Raw genomic sequence first — 22,736 nt, forward strand, 5'->3', positions numbered from 1 at the left:
TTGTGTTTGTTGACGGGCGTACTTTTCTGCACAGAGGCGAGTGCGTATCTTCGCTGCAACCAGATAATGGTCCGAGTCTATATTTGGTCATCGGAGCGTACGCACGTTTAGAACATAGGAGACATGTTTTCCGTCTATCACAACGTGATCGATTTGGTTACGCGTGTTTCGATCAGGAGACAGCCAAGTAGCTTGATGTATTTTCTTATGCTGAAATCTGGTACTACAGACGACCATATTTCGAGCCCCAGCGAAGTCGATCAGCCTCAGGCCGTTTGGCGATGTTTCGTCATGGAGGCTGAATTTTCCGATTGTTGAGCCAAAGACACCTTCTTGATGTTGAAGAACAATGTTGTGCGGATTGTGGCTAGACGTTCACCCACCGGGGTGAATGCCAGAACTCGGTGACAGAGTCACTGTCCCATCACAAATCCAACACCAAATTTGCGCTCCTTTATATGGCCGCTGTAGTAGATGTCACAAGGACCCACCTTCTTCCGTCCTTGTTCCATCCATCGCACTTCTTGGATGGCGGTGATATCAGCCTTTAGTCGTATGAGGACATCAACCAGCTGGGCAGAGGCACCTTCCCAATTAAGGGTCTGGACATTCCAGGTGCATGCCCTTAAATCATTATCCTTAAAACGTTTGCAGGGGTTACCATCAAAATGGGGGTGTCTCATCGGAGGCTTTCTTCGATTTTCATTGGTACTTCGTTTTTATGTGGTGGGTCCCAAACCCTACGCACAACCACAGAAGCGGGTTCTCACTTTACCTCGCCTTCAAACGGATGTTTGTTAGCTACCCAGATGATACTTGGTCTAAAACCGGAAGTCGTGAGCTGCTTGAATCATGTGGAGAAGAATCGTTTCTGGCCACTCCCAAGTGAATGACAATCCAAAACTTTCCTCACTTACGTGAACTTCTACACATGATCCCATCCTCCTATCCCAATGATATGTTGTGAAAATAGGCCAAATCAGCCAACAACCACGCCTACTTCCTACATACTAGAACTTTGAAGTCGATCTGAATCGTTTACTTTACATGATATAAAGTAGGCACTAATGAACATATCGGAACCGAACTTTGCATAAATACTGCACTTATAGTGTGGCTTCGCTCTTCTAAAAATCGTAGAAATCAGACCACAAGTTTTCAAGGCCATATATCGAACATGTGGACCTCAGTGCTTCTAATTTTTTTACCGAAAATATAGAAAAGTCTCAGATATTTCGAAGAAATTCAAAGGGAATATCTTTCTTTTAATAATATGTCTCCGTGCCTAAAATACGTGAAATCATCTACCTCCCCTATACCTAATATTAGTGTTTCCATCTTTCAATAGACTTTATACCATATATATGACGAATATGTTTTTCAAATTTTGTGTTTAATTAATAAAATGAAATAAATAAATTGCGAGAGTAAAAAATGTTGGGTCACACCCGAACTTAGCCCTTCTTTACTTGTTATTAAAATTTTTGAGATATAAAATAAACATGCTATGAATACGAATGTGGATACGCATTAGAAAGTTATTGTTTGATAAAAATTTGATGACACTAAAATATATGTATCTCCACGCCTTTTAATAGATAAGATTCGACTGTATCCGAAATTAAATATTACTCACTTGTTTAATGATATAGTTGTAGCTTGTAACTGTGCTGTAGAATGAGATTCCAGAGCATAGTGGTTAAGCCGATTCCTGACCAACACTGCTGTTCCACCATACGCTTTTCCATCCGGGTGATTTGTAACATACAGTCTATATCCGGGTATATTGAATTAATTTTTTTTGTTAGATGAGTTTCTGATATTTGCTTTACACCTATATTTCAGACAGAAATGTAACAATCTCTAGTTTTTATTGGTTAACGCCATTAGCATTCCATATACAAATCTTTAGTATTTGCAGCATTAGGTTTTGTGATTTTATTAAATCTTGGATCATGCTTTACATAGTAGACATAAATTGTGTCATACAATACGTAAGATTTAATATCATTTGGTGGATTTTGCGGTAGTTGCATTTGTACAGTGTTGTCTTTTATAACAATGGCCTAGCTCCCTTGTAATGCAGTATTTTTAAGTTTACTGGGTTTTGTAATATGGTCTGTGATATCTATAATTCATTACGGGGTGTATGTAATATTTGGGTACGACATGCTTGAATTCCCTGTGATAGCTTCGATTTTAAATCTTTGTATACCGGACAGTGTGATTTCCTCCACAATTGCTGTAATTTTTAGATAAATCCTATTTCTTAATTGAGCATTTGGAAGTGGGATGTAAATCTCCACATACCACACAAAAACTGCGTTTTGGTATGCTGGTTTGGTATGTCCATACCCTTGGTGCATTGTACCAACGGGAACGGGGAACGGTTACTCTACGGTGTAGCAAATATTTTAAGTTATACTTATATAGGAATTTGATACTCTTTACTACCGAACTGCAGAACTCAACATTTATATGAGATTGTCAATTTCTTCAACGGTATTCATATTAGACATTCGTCAACATGTGTGACCATATCGTTAGTTAAATCATTAGGCAAACGATTTGTACATTTTCTGTATATCAAGCATGGCGAAGAACGATTTGAATGTTTGTAGTAACGTAACAATATCAAACAATAACTGATCAGTAGACGGATTTGGAATTTCTGCAGAAATTAAACGTTCAATGTTTTCAGAGCGTATTTTGTCCTGATGAGCAACACATCCGGACTGGCTTGTTAAATGCAAGTGCACGACAATGCGGGTATTTCTTGTCCAACACACAGTCAACACTTCTCTCTGTTCTAATTGTCTGTGTTGACATATAAATAAACAATTTTAAAAACTTATTGTTGAAAACAAAAGTAACTAAATATTGAATTCGTTCGCTTATTATGTACCTCATGCAAGTAATTATATGTACTTGAAGTTTTTGCAAAAAAAAATAAAAGATTACTAAATTGAAAAATATTTCTGGGTATGGAGGTTTGTTATTGTTAATGAAAAAAAAATGACAAATTGCAATTTTTTTTATTATACATATATCTATACTAATATTATAAAGAGGAAATGTTTTTTTTTTTGTTTGTTTGTGTCGAATAGGCTCCGAAACTACTGAACCGATTTGAAAAATTCTTTCACCGTTGGAAAGCTATACTATCCCTGAGTGACATAGGCTATATTTACCAAAACTCCGAAATGTAAAAAAATACCAAAAAACTTTCTTTAATCGCGAATGCTGCGAAAACGATTGAAGATATAACAAAGTGATGTACTACAATTTTGTAGAACTTATCATTATCTACAAAAAACGTCGCGACATCATACCTCTAACTATTATAGTTTTGTCACAATAAGCGATTTTATATAAAAAATTAATTAAAATACCACTACTTGAAAAGGCTCTTTATTTATACCTTAGTATTAATCCTTATCGAAATAAATGATTTATTATTTAAGATCGCTTCAAAACCTTTATATAACTTTTTGAATTATTAGATTCTGACATACCATTCAAAAGATATCACGAGTTAAAAATTTTGAAATTTTTGAATGGTCCTGTGCGGAATTAAAAATAATTGTCGCTTGATAATAATATGATATAAAAATGCATTGCTGTTCGTTTGTGCCGCAAAAAAACGAGAAACCGATCTGGCTAATTTTAGTCTTGAAATATTCGTGGAAGGCCAGAAAAAGATTAGAAAGTGAGTAAATATGAAAAAATTTCGAGGAAGATAATAATAAGAGAATTTTATTCGAGTTGACAAGAAAAATATAAAAGAGAAAACAAAAAATTATAATTTGAAGGTTGTCATTGTTGCTTTGTTAAAATATTTTTGTTATTGTTCAATTGTATAAGGTTGTGTCGATAGCCCAAAACAATTTGTAACAAATAAGGAAAGGCTAAGTTCGGGTCCAACCGAACATTTTATACTCTCGCAATTTATTGATGTAATTTTATTAAGATAACACACAATTTTACCTATATATTCGACATAAAGTCCAATAGAAAATCATCATATATAGTATATGAGGGCTGATGTAATTCCAGAACCAATTTCACTCATTTTCACCACCAAGGTTAACGGGAATAGGGGCGACTTGGCACCTGTTAGTAGGCAAACATACGGCACATTCGGCCTTGAAATTACTCCTAAATTTGTGGCGACACATAAAGTATCGCCAATTAACAACTAACATATAGTGTTTTTGCAACAATACCAAATTGCGATTGTAGAAGCAGTTGGCAGTTGACACCTCGATGGATTAATAGCATTTCCAACAGATTTCTTTCACTTCATTGACTCGAAAGAGAAGTTTTCCTGACATGAAACCTCAATATGATAACCATAAATGACTGATTGAATGACCTATATTGGTGGTAAAAAAAATATCGATGATCTTAATGCGACAATTTAGAATTTCGGTCCAAGAGAGAGAGAGACGTAGTCAATTATCCCAAACTATTTAAAATTGCCTGTACTTTGCAATTAAAAGTAGTGTGAGTTGTAATCATGCTGCGTAACATAAATATACCTCGAGTAATCCATAACGTCGCCGAAGCCAAGATTAGACCAACTTAATTTAATGTATACCTTAGCCACAAAAACGTGTGGCCGGGTCTGGCACCGCCGGGCCGGGGACCAGGCACCGCCTTCAAAACATCGCTTGTAGCATGATCGTCGTTCCTGATAGGAATCTCTCCAATATATCTTGCAATGATCTGAGCCGACCAAATTTAATTTGTTTTCGTCACCAAATACTATATTCTATCACTCATCGTTCTGGAATTGGTATTTATTTGCAAACCTTAAAGGTGCTCTATTCTGCCTTTTTTTAGCGTTGGTTTAGGTGCCATGGATGTGTGTTTGATAAACTGATTTTTATGTATAATTAGAAAAATTATATTTATTGTGCATATTTGACCGCTGCTTATCAAGTCCGCAACTGCTAGCCGTCGAATCATCCTTTCGCACAGATCATCAATATTGCTTTTCGTCCGCTTCGTCGCACTGTACCATAATTAGTGGGGTTTTTAAGAAGTTTTGATATACATTTCGATGTCGCTTTGGTCTAGACGCATTTTGGAAAAGCTTCCATGCATTCCTATGATTATTCCTTGTTCATCGGCTGTTAAACTAGTACCACGAGGAATTTTAGGCTTAAAGTTAAATAAATGTAGTCAAATTTTTAATAATTAAGATAATACACCTACAATAGATTTTGCACATATAAATATTTACTATGCAATACCCAATTCACAAATATTCTACATTTACCGAAATTCAAAAAATAAGATTGAACAAGAAATATAAACAATAACAAAAATGCACATATAAATATTTGTATGAGGTATATCGTATGAAAAATAGCTTACTGCCGATTCTCAGACCGACCTGATATGCACAAAATTTATAAAAATCGTTCTAACCATTCGGAGAAGTTTGGCAACAAATACTGGGACCTGAGAATTTCATAAACATTCATATTAGATATACATATGTACATATGTATGTATGTACATATACAGTAATCCCCGCTTAAGTGCCACTGCTAAAATGTAACACTTTTGAGGCACTAAAGTGGGAAATACCTTAATGAATCCCGCTTAAGTGCCTCGAGGTACTTACCAAACCATTTCTCAAATACCTCAATTTTAGTATTGTATTATTTGCAAGATAGCTTTTCTGCACCATCTTTATTATATAATTTTTATTCTCTCGCAACTGTGCAACTACTTGTATAATGGTTTTGTTCACATGATGGTTGTTTGTAATACATAAAACTAATCGAGTTAATATCAAAATGATCAGGATGACGATACGAATTGAAAGGCGGATGTATGTCTGTTTTACGGACAGACTGTTGTAAAGCTTGATCTACAGGTTTTCTCGCTTATTATCACCCCGCATTCCATCCCTTGTGAGATGATATACACTTATATTTTCAACCCAAAGTATATTTTTTAAATAAATATTCCCGGTTATGATAATAAAATGTGTTTTTTTTTTGTTTTACTACAACATCGAACTCTTTGCTCATTTACGTGAAACACGATTTTTGAGCAGAGTATGCAGAAATGTGCGCAATTTCATCGTCCATATTGTATAAAAATTGGATTCTTATGCGTAGTACAATAAACCGTGAAATAAGAATGTGTCGTTATTCCACTTGTCATGTTGCACAATTTTTTAACCACAATAACGACACATCTCAGTTGTGCTGAAATTATTATTTTTTTTTAAGAAAGAACGAAATTTTTTTTTTGTGTTACAAGGTTTTCGTTGAAAAAGGAAAAAAAAAAATCATTTTGGTTTTTCAGCAATGACTACACATTTAACTTAAGACAGCGAATTTTATTTATATTTTTCACAGATAACGACATAATTCAAAGTGAATCACGTTTATGCCTAAGAAAAATCTTTAGTTCACTTAAGCTCAGCATTTTATTTAAAATATCACATGCCAATACTTTATTCAATAAACTTATGGCGTTATGGCAGCAAAGCGAGTTATAAACTCCCATAACAGCTGATTGGCAATAATATTTCCATTTTGGTAAAATAAAATTGGATAGAAAGCAAATATTGCGGTTGTTAGCCGCACAATTAGTACAAAATCACAAATTACTAAAAAAATATACATAAATACATTAATATTAAAACTTCCATTTTAGAAAAAATTAGCTATTTCATTGCATGCGTATGTTTTTGTTTACATTTATTTGAAAAACAGCTGTCAGTATTGCATATTTTCATTCACAATAGGTTAAAAGCGGCCTTGTTTAACAATGTTGCCAACGAAAATGCCACGAACTCCCACTAACTACTAGCAACACTAGCAAACAGAGTTAACTGAGTTAACTCTCGAATTAGAGCAGTTAATCCGAATTAACGCTGCCGTAAATTTTATGAAGATAACGGTACATTTTACAGAAAACAATTAAGAGTAATAATTGACGGTAATCAAAAGCTTTTACACACATTTTAAATCGTCAAATCTTTAAAATCCAAATTTAACCCTAACTCAATCTTCCAATATACAGTATACTCTCGAAAAGTAAATTCTCAGAAAGTAAATAATCGCGGAAAAGTTAATCACCTTTAAGATTACACATGCACCTCGAAAAAGTAAATTTTTAAATTTTTAAATTTACTTTTCAAAGAGTGTGATATAAAATTCGAAACGAAGCAAGCAGCGTTTTTTACAATGTTGCAAAAACACTTACTCTCTTGTTTATCGCGTCTTTTTAGTAAATAAACTCTCCTACTTGATCCACTGGTTTAAAAATGAAAACGATGCAAATCAGGTGTCAGACTTTTTGAATTGTCATACAAAAATGGTCAGAAAATATATTGCAAAAGAAAAAAAGCAAAATAATATTCAAGATTTTTTCTCTTCATAGTAAATACATATGTATGTATGTAAATGTAAATATGGTTTTCATGTAAATATGTTTTATTGAAGCAAATAAATGAATGAATTTTTTAAGTTTAAAAATGCATTTAATATTATAAAAACAGATAATTTATGTATATATTTGGAAAAGTAAATTATTCGAAAAAGTAAATTACCCAAAATACCAATCGATTTACTTTTCGAGAGTATACTGTACTACACTAGCATGATTGTACCAAAAAGCGTTTAGCATACACTACACCATGAATAGAGGCAAAAAAATAGTGCGGATACGTTTATTTCTTCACAACTTTTTCCCTGTTGACTTAAGGATCTATTTCTTCTAATTTTTCAATCCTTGTGTATTATTAGCTCTTGTATTTTATTTCGCGGCTCACTCATAATTTTCTATAAGCACGGCATAGATTCATAAATATCAATAAATACTCCCCAAAATATTCTTCCAATTAAATACGGTAAATTCACAATACACTACGCCAGCATGCTTGTGCAATCAGAAAAATATCAAAATTGTTTTGGTTTTGCTCCAGCAAGTTGTGCACATACACGATCAATCAGCTGGCACCATCAGGTGACTGCGCCAGCATGCTGGTGTAGTGTATTGGGCGCTTTACTGTTTTAAGGTTGTAAATTATGAATTTGTTACATCGCTTTTGGTATCAATAACTCAAAAGTTTCGTTGTGTTGGGTTCAGAAATGTCACCACTTTATGCGCAATGTGACTTTCTTTTAATATCCGACGCAGTGTAGACTGCGATTCGATGATGCTCTATTAATAAAAAGGTTTATTGTGGGAGTTTGTATGAATGTGCCTATTAATCTTCTACAATGTCCTTGCGTCATCACTGAACTAGTTGCTGCTTTAAATTGTCCATGCAATTGTTCGTAGTCCTATTATTCTACACATTTGTATTAACTCCATAACGGAAACATCGCTCTTAATCAATATAATTGCAATCTTTAATTCATTTGATTTCTGCATTTTGTTTATTAATTTTTATATAATTCACCACTGCTCTGATTCAAATTATATTAACGGATAAATGATAATTCCCATTGTGTGTATACAAATACCTTGTTTTACTCATTATTTTAGTTTATTAAGACACCATGATTACTACAAACTGCTTCAAGGTCAGTAACGTATCGCGCGTGATTATTTTGATTACGGTTTGAATTTCCATGTAAACTAATTCGAAAAAGTATGTTTCCTAAAATGTCAAAGCTTTATTTAATAAGAAATACATAGTATATCTAAAACACATACATTTAATTTAATAGGCTGTGCACGTTCCAGTTTGACCGTCAAAAAGTAGTTGTGGTTGCCAACGCTGGTAAAAAGTGACAAAAGCAAAGTTATTATTTTTTAAAGCACTACTATAGTCTATACTCTTACGTTTATACATACAATACACACAATGGTTAAATGACATTTAGCGTAAACGAATGTTACCAAAGCACCTATGGTTGTTATGAGGGCTCACTTTTGAATTAACTAAACTGTTAAAAGTTTTAAAGGCAACATTGATCGACTTGATATGTTGTAATAATAGCGCATTTATTCCATAAATTACTCAGTGTGTTAGGGCCAATATAGTAAACACCACTGCAGAAATGTTAGATAGATACTGTTAGTAAAGAGTTTTTGCCGTTGTCGGTTGGCTTTTCTACTAAAAATTTGTTATTTCATTTGCATCGAAGCAAATTTGTAAAGAAGAAAATTGAATGTAAAAATAGTTTATAACAGTTTAAATTTGAAGAAATGTTATATATGGTAATTGTTCACAATCATTGTGCGGTCGTTTTTTATACTTCGCTTAAAGCGGTTCCTACGCCAAATATATATATATATATATATATTTTATCAATTTTAATCTGATTAATCTTTTCTCTTTGAACTAAACTTACTGGAAATAAATTATAGTTGCATCATGGAACTCAAAGAGAAATGTTGTCTCACTTTTTGAGGGATCAATAAGATCCATTTTTAGTTCAATTATTATAATTACTTCCATTCTATTATATATATATAATATATATAATTACTTCCATTCTATTCTATATATATAATTACTTCATTCCAATAATTGAACTAAAAATGGATCTTATTGATCCCTCAAAAAGTGAGACAACATTTCTCTTTGAGTTCCATGATGCAACTATAATTTATTTCCAGTAAGTTTAGTTCAAAGAGAAAAGATTAATCAGATTAAAATTGATAAAGATATCACATCCAATTTCGTAAAACTTTTTTCAAATTTAATAACGCCAAATAATACAGTACTCACTTAGAGGTATGTTTTTCAACATAAATTAGTTAAATATCCGTAAATTGCAGTTTAATTAATTGTTTTATTAAATTATTTGTTAAAAAAAAGAAAAACCATAACAGAACAAGTCAAATCAAAATATTTTTTCATTAGTAATACTCGTAAATTTCTACAGCTATTTAAAAACTTTATTAAACATCGTTCGCTTTGTTGGAATATGAAGATTATATTTGATAGCTTCTTCCAGAAGTTCAATCAAAAAAAAAACATTTTCAAAATCCAGAGTGCATTGTCCAAAAGTCAAATTGTCTAATTTTATTTATTTCACCGGTTAAATTAATTTTATTTAAATTTTAGTTTCTCCTATGTCAAAAATAAGTAAAAAATGTTTAAGCAGAAATTACTGATTTTTATTTTTTTTTCCACAATTTCACTATAGATTATTTTGATTACTGACTTTTAGGTTAAAATAGGCTTCATAGGCTTCGCAAAGTTTCAAATTTGTTGATAAAGCAAATTTTTATACTCTCGCAACAAAAGTTGCTAAAGAGAGTATTATAGTTTTGTCCACATAACGGTTGTTTGTAAGTCCTAAAATAAACGAGTTAGATATCGGGTTATATATACCAAAGTGATCAGGGTGACGAGTAAAGTTCAAATCCGGATGTCTGTCTGTCCGTGCAAGCTGTAACTTGAGTAAAAATTGAGATATCTTAATGAAACTTGGAATACGTGTTCCTTGGCACCATAAGAACGGTAAGTTCGATGATGGGCGGAATCGGGCCACTGCCACGCCCACAAAATGGCGATAACCAAAAACGAATAAAGAGCTATAACTAAGCAATAAATAAAGTTATGAAAATAAAATTTGGAACATAGGATCGCATTAGGGAGGGGCACATTTGAATGTAATTTTTTTGGAAAAGTGCGCGTGACCCCGCCCCCAAATATGTTTTTTGTATATATCTTGCAAACCAATAAAGCTATATAAACCAAACTTTCTGCAGTCCAAAAATTCCTTATACAGTCCAAAAATGAAAGAAATCGGATATTAACCACGCCCACCTCCCATACAAAGGTTAGGTTGAAAATGACTAAAAGTTCGTTAACTCACTAACGAAAAGCGTCAGAAACACCAAATTTTACATAAGAAATGGTAAAAGGAAGTTGCACTGAGATTTTTTTACAAAATGGAAAATGAGCGTGGCGTCGCCCACTTATGGGTCAAAAACCATTGTAATAGTTTCCTTACCTCCCAATAATATGTGGTGAAAATTGGCCAAATCGCTTCACAACCACGCCTACTTCCTATATACCAGAACTTTGAACACGATCTGAATTGTTTACTTTACAATATATAAAGTAAGCACTAGTGAAGATATCGGTGCAGAACTTTGCACAAATACTACGTTTATAGTGTGGCAGCCCCATTCTTAAAATCGCCAAAATCGAACCATATGTTTTCAAGGCCCCATATATCGAACATGAGGACCACGGTGCTTCTAACCTAATATTATGGTTTCCAACTTTCAATGGACTTTATACAATATATATATGACGAATATGTGGGTCAAATTGATTAAGTTAAATAAATAAATTGCGAGAGTATAAAATGTTCGGTTACACCCGAACTTAGCCATTCCTTACTTGTTTTTATTATGTTTATATATTGTATACATACGAATATGCGCCTTTAACAGTCACTAAGGTTAGACGTGCTTTTATGAGCTTGGTGATTTTTGTTTGCTTTTAAAAGCTCACACTTCGCTGCTTGTTCGTAAATTCTTGGCCAAAAACAATACTGCAACGATGCCGCACGACGCCTCCATATTCGCCAAGCATGCTTTCCTTTTTTTCTATTTCTAAAAACAAAAAGAACCTTACGGTGTCGACGTTAAACAAGCATAGATGAAATAGCTAAGGTTATATTTAAAAAAAAACTTATTTTACTTATTTATTATATAATATTACAAAAGTCTGCAAAAGGAGTTTTGAAATATGTATTGTTATACTTGGTTGGTGTTGGCATTCTTAGATAAACATTTTTTTATAATTTGTTATTTATGCTTATTCGATTTTTCATTAGGACTTTTGTTGGTGTTTATTCAGAATAACGGATGAATACCGTTATTTTATTTTTCGCAGTGCGAAATAATTGTAAAGGCAATATAATATTTCAATTAAAAACTAAAGTTTTTGTGTAAAAAAGTGAAACAATTGAGGATAGGTAACTTGCTAGCTTTTTTAGATTGTTTTAGTTTTAAATTTTTTTGTTTTTTTCTTCTTTGTAAGTTTCTATTTTAGCAAGAATGCCGCGTGAATAATTGACAGGTGAAAAAATGGAAAAGAGCTAAGTTTAGAGCTAGGGTGGAAATTACCTTTGAACCAATGGATCGATGCATTATTCTGCTTAAATGTAATCAGGATCCAAGTCCATTTAGGAAGAACCGAAACATATTGGAGTGGTTATACTATACTTTAAACCTGTCAAACCATAACAGACCCACCTCCAAAATTTCGCTTTATTGGGAGAGCCTTTAGATCGCCAACATTTGTCGTTTCTGTCCGGACTATCTAAATTAAAAACAAAAATATTCCATTTTGTATCCCTAAATCTGTATTTCCCTGCAAATCGAAGTCTGCTATTGTATGTTTAATATATGGTTTCCAGTTTTAATCATTGTTTGAAATTTTAATTTAATTAATTTTTTTCTGGAACGGCGGTTACAACTCTCTCTGTCAAGATTTCGGTCTGGCTATTCCTGTTTTTCCAGTTGCTATTTAGTCAAACCTACCCATTGGAAACTAATGTATGTTATTGGCGTTCAACCGTTTAGCCGGTTATAGCCGAATCGATGAGAGCGCGCCACTCTTCTCTTTCCTTCGCAGTTCGGCGCCAGTTGGTGATTCCAAGTGTAACCAGGTCGCTCTCCACCTGGTCCCTCCAACGGAGTGGAGGCCAACGGAGTGGAGGCATCGAACACTTTCAGGGCTGGAGTGTTTTCGTCCATTCGGACAACATGACCTAGCCAGCGTAGCCGCTGTCTTTTTATTCGCTGAACTATGTCAATGTCGTCGTAAAACTCGTACAGCTCATCGTTCCATCGTCTGCGGTATTCGCCGTTGCCAATGTCCTGAGGACCATAAATCTTGCGCAAAATTTTCCTCTCGAAAACTCCTAGTGTCGTCTCTTCTGATGTTGACATCGTCCGAGCTTCTGCACCATAAATCAGGACGGGAATGATAAGCGACTTGTAGAGTTTGATTTTGGTTCAGTAAAATGACAGCGGCTGCGCTGGCTAGGTCATGTTATCCGAATGGACGAAAACACTCCAGCTTGGAAAGTGTTCGATGCAGTATCCGCCGAAGGAAGCAGAGGAAAGGGAAGGCCTCCACTCCGTTGGAGGGACCAGATGGAGAGCGACCTGGTTACACTTGAGATCTCCAACTAGCGCCGAACTACGAGGAAAAAAGAGGAGTGGCGCGCTATCATTGATTCGGCTATAAGCGGCTAAACGGTTTCCCCGCCAATCACATACATACAAGTTAACGACAGCCTCCACACAGCCACTTGAACATAACTGTAAACAATATTGAATCTTTACACTTTGTACTTGTGCGGGATCGTAAATTAAAATCTTTGCTTATTTAAGAATTCGATATACTTTTTCCGTTCGCATTAGAATAATCCATTCTTATACAAACAATATTTGTAGACCTCACAAGAAGGCATAATAAAATTAAAACAGAACACTTAACGTTCTGCCTAAAAATGCTGAATATGATATTAATGTAAATTGACACTTTCTTTGTTTCCAACTCAGCTTCAATATGTAATAACCCTAAGTAAATAATAAGAAAATGTATAAATATTAGTAACTTGAAAATAAAGGATAGATTTTGTCTCCGGCAATCGTACCGATATGACGTATTTTATTTCTCTGCGCGTTTGCAGATAGAAAATTATATTTTTTTATAAATTCCCGCGATACGGGAATTAATTGGCGCCCAACGTGGGGCCACGAAAAAAAAAATATCCTTAGGAAAGGATACGTGATCGTGGTCATTAAATTGAACTCACACATAAAAGATCCTTATAAAGGACAAATAACGAAAAAATAAAATCCTTGTGAGAAAAGTAATAAATATGCAAAAAAAGGCATAACAATAAAAGTGAGAAAAATTAAAAATTAAAAAGTTAAAACCAAAACGTGCTATATCACGTAAACTAACTAAATCTTTAATATAACACGGGTCGTGCCGCGTAAACAAAAAATAATAATTAATGTTAAAATAAAATATATTTTAAATAAAAAGTACCGATAAAAAAAAAAAAAAAAAAAAAAAAAAAAAAAAAAAAAAAAACACTAAAAACAACGTGAGAAGTGCAGGACAACATTGGAGAAAACAATTATACTCAGAAGACAACATTGAAGAAAACAATTATACTCAGAGGACAACATTGGAGAAAAGACAACGTGGGAAGTTCCGGAAAATTTATAGAAAACAGTAAGATTAATAACATTAAAATTATATATATATATATTTATGGGGAACACCCAAATTAAACCTAAGTATATTAGATTATACTACTGCAAAAATTGCGGTGGGGATCACAAAGAGAAAAAGTGCCCCAGAAAAAAATAAAACATAATTTATGGTTTGTACAACCAATAATAAAATAAAATAAAGCTGCGATTCACCACCTTCGGGGGGACCCTCCAGCTTATAACAAATAAAAAACTCTGCGATTCACCACCTTCGGGGGGACCCTCCAGAGAATCATAAAAATGTTTAAAGTCTATACGACTAATTATATAAAATTTGTTTTAAAGAAATGACTGACTCGGACGCCCTACCCGATCATCTGAATTACGACTTAATAAACAAAATAGTAGACAATTTAAACGATTACGGAAATAAAGAGAATACAGAAGGTTTTGTTTTTAATTATTACTATCAACAAAAACAAAAGATAGATTGCATGAACAAAGTGTTCTCTTATATAGGGAAAAAGCCAAACGCCACATTAGAAGATTATTATAATAGGGATACGAGAGAAACTGAAACTATAGCTATGATACAGAGATCAAAAAGACCGCAATGATATAAAATTATATAAAAAATAAGTAAAAATATAAATTAAGGCTCGACCAGCCATATAACAAATTTAAAAGACCCTCATAACTTAGCTCAATTCTGCGAATCCTACAAAAAAGGACCCTCCAGAATAGAAGAGCATCTCTTCCTAGAAGAGATTATACAAATATAAAATAATAATAAAATTCTTTCTCTAAACTTTAGAAAAAATAATATTAATTAATCATGGCTAATGAGGCAGGATTAACGGTAGATCTAATTACGCGCCTGATTGCGGAAAGTAATATTACATTAAGGCAAGAAATAGACAGATTAAAAACTCAGGTTGAAATTGAATCACACAGAGTAACAGATTTTCAGACGGAAATAATAAATGACAATATTCAGTGTCATGAGTCACTGGATGTTATAAAATCCTTACCAGAATTTGCGGGAAGGATAAACGCTTATGTTAGCTGGCGAGAAGCAGCACATAACGCTATGAGCCTATATATAAGAGGTAGCCGAAAGTACTTCGCAGCCCTTACGATTATGCGTAACAAAATTACACTAGAAGCAAATGACACATTAACCAACCATGGTACTGTGTTAAATTTTGACGCAATAATCGCGCGTCTCGACTTTGCATATTCGGACAAACGTCCAATACATATCATAGAACAGGAAATGAGTGTTCTACGACAAGGCTCAATGACAGTCATTGAATATTATAATTTAGTCAACAAAAAACTAACGTTGATGACTAATAAAACCATTATGACTTATGGAGGGGCCGCACCAATAACAAAAGAATTGAATAAAAAGAATAGAGACCAGGCTCTTAGAATCTTTATAACTGGACTTAACGCTCCATTAAGAGATATTATATTTTCCCTCTGTCCGGAAGATTTGCCAGATGCATTGGCCAAAGCTCAGGAATTAGAGTCCAATAATCAGAGAGCTCGATTTGCACAAAATTTTGCAAATGAAAGGACAAGAGTAAAACAGTTATATCCAAGTAATAATTTACGATTTCCTCAAAGGAACAACATGCGAAAACCAGAACCAATGGACATAGATCCATCTATGTCTAGATTATACCGAAGGGAAACTTACCAAAAGCCCCAACAAAGCAATAACCATAAATACCAAAATTTTGGAAAACCATTAGCCAGTACAAGCCATCAAGCCAATATGGACCAATCAAACAGGTATATTTCAAATAAAAACAACCAAGGAATAAAACGACCAAGGGAAAGCAATTATAGCTTTCGCCCACAAGAAAAAACCCAAAAAATAAACAACATGAATGAGAGTCATTTTTTAGACAAGGAGGGGATGAACTCCCCTATCTAAAACTCTACGACTCAAAAATAAAGAAAAGTTTAAAAGCTCTAGTCGATACAGGAGCAACCTCTTGCTACATTAAGCCTGGGGTTTATAATAACAAAAACGAACTAGCCATTTATAAACGGATAAAAACCGTGAACGGCTATTCCATAATAAAGTATTATCATATAATAACCATATTTGGGGTCGAAGGAATTTTCTACGAAATAGAAGGTTTAGAATCGGATCTCCTTTTGGGATACAATTTCCTTAAAAAAATTGAGGCACTTATCGATGTGCCCAATGGGAAAATAAATTATATGGAAAAAAATAATAATAAAAATGAAGCAAACAGTATGAACATTTATTTTGAAAATAAAAATGGAGAAAATATAAAAGTCAAGGAACAAAAAGTTTCCGCACAACCAACCGATAAAAATATTGGTATAAATAAAAAAGGTAAGGAACATAAAGATTCCGTAAAACTAGCCGAAGCAATTACCGGCAATATTATATTAAAAAAAATTTTTTTGGGACAAAAAGATCCTAAAACGCCAGCTGAAGATTTATACCAGCAGAATGAAAATAATAAATATACAAAAAATATTGTGGAACGAAGAAGTTCTACAACGCCAGTCGATGTATTTACCGACAATATAGAAAAGGAAAACTATCTAAACAAAATTATTTTAGAGGAAAAATTCTCTAAAGCGCCAGCCGATGAATTTACCGGCAACATGAACGATAACTATTCAATATTGGGTGAAAGTGGCTCAGAAATGAATGGTGATAATGACAATTATTATTCGGAAAATAATTCCGAAAGTTCAAACAATGAAAATCAAGATGAAGAATTGAGAGATCTTAAAACACATATAAAAGAAAAAATTGCTCACATGCATTCAAGAATTAATACAAACTTTCCCTTTATGACAAAAGTAAAAGCGGAAATAAGAATGAAGAATGAGGATCCGATATGGAGCAGACAATATCCATATCCCTTACCTGTAAATTCATTTATTAATGAAGAAATAAAAAAATTGATTAATGAAAATATCATAAGACCGAGTAAAAGTCCGTATAATTCACCTATTTGGGTGGTACCAAAAAAGGGTACAAATGAGAATGGAACACCAAAACTTAGAATGGTAATTGATTACAAAAAGCTAAATGAGCATACAATTTCCGATCGTTATCCTATTCCGGATACTAACGTAATATTGTCTAATTTAGGCAAAGCAAAATATTTTTCAAGCATCGATCTAGAATCAGGATTTCATCAAATTTTAATGTCAAAGAATGATATTGAGAAAACAGCCTTTTCCGTTAATAATGGGAAATATGAATTTTTGAGAATGCCTTTTGGTTTAAAAAATGCTCCTAGAATTTTTCAGAGAGCAATGGATAACATATTGCGAGAACATATTGGAAAAATTTGTCACGTTTATATGGATGATATAATTATTTTTTCAAAAAATATAACTCAACACTTAAAGGATTTGGAAACAATTACAGAAATTTTAAAAAATGCTAATATGAAAATTTCATTAGAAAAATCAAAATTTTTCGCGAAAGAAATAGAGTTTTTGGGTTATGTAGTAGCTAAAAATGTTATCAAAACAGACCCAAATAAAATAAAATTAATATTAAATTATCCAATACCAAGAAACTTGCGGGAATTAAGAGGTTTCTTAGGGCTTGCAGGATATTATCGTAAATTTGTTAAAGACTATGCAGCGATAGCCAAACCTTTGACAAAATACCTATCGGGAGAAAATGGTAGGATTTCTAAAAATAAATCAAAAAAATTTGAAATAACTCTAGATGACGAAGGAATATCTGCATTAAATAAATTAAAGAATCATTTGGCTTCAGAAATGGAATTAACACAACCTGATTACTCAAAAATATTTGTATTAACTACCGATGCATCTAACTTTGCAATGGGTGCGGTACTATCACAAGGAGGTAAACCAATTACCTTCATCTCAAAAACTCTTAATAAAACTGAAAGAAATTACGCAACTAATGAGAAGGAGCTTTATGCCATTGTTTGGGCACTAAAAAATCTACGAAATTACCTCTACGGTGTAACCAATTTGGAAATACATACTGATCATCAACCATTAACATTTGCTTTATCACCCCGTAACCCGAATCCAAAAATGAAAAGATGGCACGCAATTATAGAAGAATTCTCTCCTAAATTTGTATACCAACCCGGTAAAACCAATGTAGTAGCAGACGCACTTTCCCGTCTTCAATTAAACCACTTAACAAACGAATCGGAAGATTCAGAACACTCAGCACAGAGTAGTGAAAACAATCAAATAAAGGAAACACAAAAACCATTAAATCAGTTTAAACAGCAAATTGTACTAAGTAAAAATAGGTTCACGATTCATGAGTTAATCGAAACATTTGGGAATAAAAGGCATTTAATAGAGTATGATACAATAGAAAATTTAATGACGATTTTGAAAGAATATATTCAACCAAAGTTAGTGACGGCGATTCACTGCACTGTTGAAGACTTGCACGAAATCCAAGAAGCTCTAAAACAAACCTTTCAAAACAAATTTGTATTTACCAAACTTTTTCCAATGGATATTATTAATAGAGAAGATCAGTCCGGATTAATCGAACAAACCCATAATAGAGCTCATCGAAGCTATAATGAAAATCTTAAACAAATAGAGAAATTGTATTATTGGCCCGAAATGAGGAAAAGAATGAAAGAATACATTCGAAATTGTATGATATGCAATAAAAATAAATATGATCGCCATCCTAAGAAAATACCAATAGGTAAAGCCCCAATTCCAGAGAAAGAAGGAGAACAGCTTCACTTAGACATTTTTTACGCACAAAAACTAAAATTTATCACATGTGTAGACGCCTATTCAAAATTTTTAATATTGAAGCATATAGAAGACAAGTCAAATATCGAAGAAAAGGTTTTAGAATTACTACAAACATTCACAGATGTAAAACAAATTACTTTAGATAATGAACCAAGCTTTACCACACCAACATTTAAATCCTTAATGCAAAGGTTAAATATTGAAATTTACTTTTGTGATCCACGTCATAGCACAACTAATGGACAAGTTGAAAGAGTTCATTCAACTATAATTGAAATAGCCAGATGTATAAAAGAAGAATACAATATTGTCAGTAATTTAGAAACAGTACTTAGAGCAGCGCAACAATACAATAAAACAATACATTCAGTAACGAAATTTAAACCAAATGAAGTACTTTATAATAAGGTAAGCCATGAAAATTTACCAACCACTTTAAAACAAGCACAAGAAAAAATGCTAATGTCTCATAATAAACATAGGACAGATAAGCAATATCATCCTGGACAAATTATTTATGAAAAAATAATAGGAGAAAGAAATAAATTAGAACCTAGGTATAAGAAACAACAAGTTAAAGAAAACTTGGGAAATAAGATAATAATAAATAATAGAAATAGAATTATACATAAAGATAACATAAAATCATAATTATTTATAGGAACTCCAGACCATGACGATTTCATAAAAATAAATGATAGATTAAATGATCTAACAATAAATAACAATAAACAATTTACTACAAATTCAGAAATTTTTAAAGTAATAACAGAATTAACTGATACAATAAATAATATTAAAGGTGATAACACAGCCAGAAAAATCAAAAGAAGAAGAAATCAATACATTATACATGAACTACAAAATATAATAAATACAATAACATTTGGGAAAATAGGAATTTTAAATCCAACAATTTTACATTTTGATGAATTAAAAAATATAACATATTACCAACATGGTACAATGACCATTACAGACTTAATGGACATTTCAAAATTTAAAATAGCACAAAAAGGAGATATAATTATACTTTATATCAAATACCCTAAAATAGAATTAACATGTAAATACTATGATGTAAGAGCCATAGCTCAATTAGATGGTAAGCTTATAATTGATCAGAACATAACGTATTGTAATAATAATTTTTTTAATATTCAAAATTGTAAAACTGAAATTACAAAAACATATTGCAAATTAAATAAAAAAAGTACATGTTTATCAGAAATATTAAATAAAAAACAAGGAAAATTTAAAAAATTAAAAGAGAAAAATTTGAAAATAGAAGAAATAAAACCAGGAGCAATATTAATCTCAGGAAAAAATATTGTAGACAATCAAACATTAAATGGAACATATTTAATAACATTTGAAAATAATACAGTGATTAATAATCAAACTTATGAAAATATAGAAACAAAAATCTGGAATTATTTTAAAAACAACCATATCAATAATTTTGAAATTTTAGAATATATTGAAACAACTAATAAACTGTTAAAATTAGATAATATAAACATTTTAGCAGAACGGAATAAGGATATCAAAGTCTATTCATATTTTTGGTACATCATTTTAATCTTGGGAATACTTTTCATAATTTACATAATATTAAAATTAAAAAAATCTCGCGAAATTCCCAAACCAATAGAAAATGTGCAACTACAAGAAGTCACATATAATGCTCTTTTAGATCAAATATATAAATTAACTCAAAATAATAGTGAATCGGGGACGATTCATCTTAGGAAGGGGGGAGTTAACGACAGCCTCCACACAGCCACTTGAACATAACTGTAAACAATATTGAATCTTTACACTTTGTACTTGTGCGGGATCGTAAATTAAAATCTTTGCTTATTTAAGAATTCGATATACTTTTTCCGTTCGCATTAGAATAATCCATTCTTATACAAACAATATTTGTAGACCTCACAAGAAGGCATAATAAAATTAAAACAGAACACTTAACGTTCTGCCTAAAAATGCTGAATATGATATTAATGTAAATTGACACTTTCTTTGTTTCCAACTCAGCTTCAATATGTAATAACCCTAAGTAAATAATAAGAAAATGTATAAATATTAGTAACTTGAAAATAAAGGATAGATTTTGTCTCCGGCAATCGTACCGATATGACGTATTTTATTTCTCTGCGCGTTTGCAGATAGAAAATTATATTTTTTTATAAATTCCCGCGATACGGGAATTAATTTACATATACTAATTGGAAAATTCTCATTTAGTTTGGAATATCACAATTATAATTAGTTTTATTCTTATATATTAAGTTCATAATATTGACGTCTGCGATATATTTAATTATTCGCATTTAAATATTTCAGGAGGGTCCTCATTCCACTTTGCCGGAAGATGAGTTCTTCGATGCTGTTGAAACTGGGCTAGAAAAGATTGAAGAGGATATGCAGATTCGTGCGAAATTGAAATTGCAAACGCAACAATCTTTGACTCTGGCCAATGTGCCATATCAAGCTCAGCAAAATGGAAAAAGCCCAAGTACAGATGAGTTCGGTTCTGGGGGCTTAGCTAGAAACCATATTCTATGGCCTGAGGTAATGTAATATAACTAAAAATGATGCTAACCTTTATATTCTATTAATTATATTAAAAACGCATTCGTTTGAGTTGTACATGCGTATACATATGTATGTAACTTAATTTTTTTATATTTGACTATTTATTTTACAGATCGATCGCGTTTGCCGCGAACAGTTACATTATGCACGCGAAGGTGTTGGCCAAGGAGGTAACGGTTGGCAAATATTTGCAGATGAAGGTGAAATAAAAATGTACAAGCGGGAAGAGGAAGTGAATGGCTTAGTGATGGATCCATTGAAAGCATATCACAGTGTTAATGGGGTAACAGCCCGTGAAATGTGTCATTACTTTTTTATGCCCGAATTCCGTAATGAATGGGAAAGTAAGTATGAAATTGTCTTTCGAAACCTAAAGATCTGTAAATATTTATATATTATTATGTATTTAAAAATTTTGTAGCTACATTAGAAGACTGTACAATATTAGAGAAAATTTCCCCGGACACATTTGTCTTTTTACAAACACATAAACGAATCTGGCCCGCCAGTCAACGTGATGCCTTATTCTGGTCACACATGCGCGAAATTTCAGAAGGATTAGATGATGATGCGATAGATATGTGGGTTGTATGTAATAACTCGACAGAATATTCTAAACAAGAAGTAAGTCACGTTATTATGTAATTTAACTGCAGTTCAAGTCTTTTTGCTTGTATTCTTTTTAGTTATATTCTCGCAACAAAGTTGCTTAGCAACTAAGTGGCTAAGAGAGTATTATAGTTTTGTGCACATAACGGTTGTATGTAACACCCAAAACTGAACGAGTTATATATAACAAAGTGATCAGGGTGACGGGTGGATTTCAAATCCGGATGTCTGTCTGTTCCTCTGTGTAACTTGAGTAAAAATTTAGATATCTTGATGAAACACATATTTGCTGGCACTATATTAAGGTTGTTTTCGAATATCGGCGAAAACGGACCACTGCTACGCCTACAAATGACGAAAACCGAAAAAATATAAAATGCCAAATTATGAAAGTAAAATTAGGTTCAAAGGATCGCACTTTTGGGGCAGTGGGTGTGGCCCCGCCCCTGCTAAGTTTTTTTTGTACATATCTCATAAACTACTAAAGCTACATCAACCAAACTCTCTAGAGTCGTTTTCATTGAACATTTATTTACTTATATAGTCTAAAAATGGAGGAA

General features: G+C 32.6%; 1 protein-coding gene across 4 annotated transcripts in view; it reads left to right on the forward strand.

Annotated features, from left to right (window-relative positions):
- LOC105219779 (ceramide transfer protein) overlaps positions 1 to 22,736 on the forward strand; it is a 43,201-nt gene that overhangs the window by 18,777 nt on the left and 1,688 nt on the right. For all 4 annotated transcript variants that reach the window (XM_054228498.1, XM_054228496.1, XM_054228497.1 and 1 more), the window contains exons 6-8: positions 21,316 to 21,543; positions 21,680 to 21,911; positions 21,989 to 22,191. In XM_054228498.1, the coding sequence (XP_054084473.1) occupies positions 21,316 to 21,543; positions 21,680 to 21,911; positions 21,989 to 22,191 (663 nt within the window). The remainder of the gene's footprint in view (positions 1 to 21,315; positions 21,544 to 21,679; positions 21,912 to 21,988; positions 22,192 to 22,736) is intronic.

This window comes from Zeugodacus cucurbitae, chromosome 4 (genome assembly GCF_028554725.1).
Source record: "Zeugodacus cucurbitae isolate PBARC_wt_2022May chromosome 4, idZeuCucr1.2, whole genome shotgun sequence".
Classification (NCBI taxonomy): Eukaryota; Metazoa; Arthropoda; class Insecta; order Diptera; family Tephritidae; genus Zeugodacus; species Zeugodacus cucurbitae.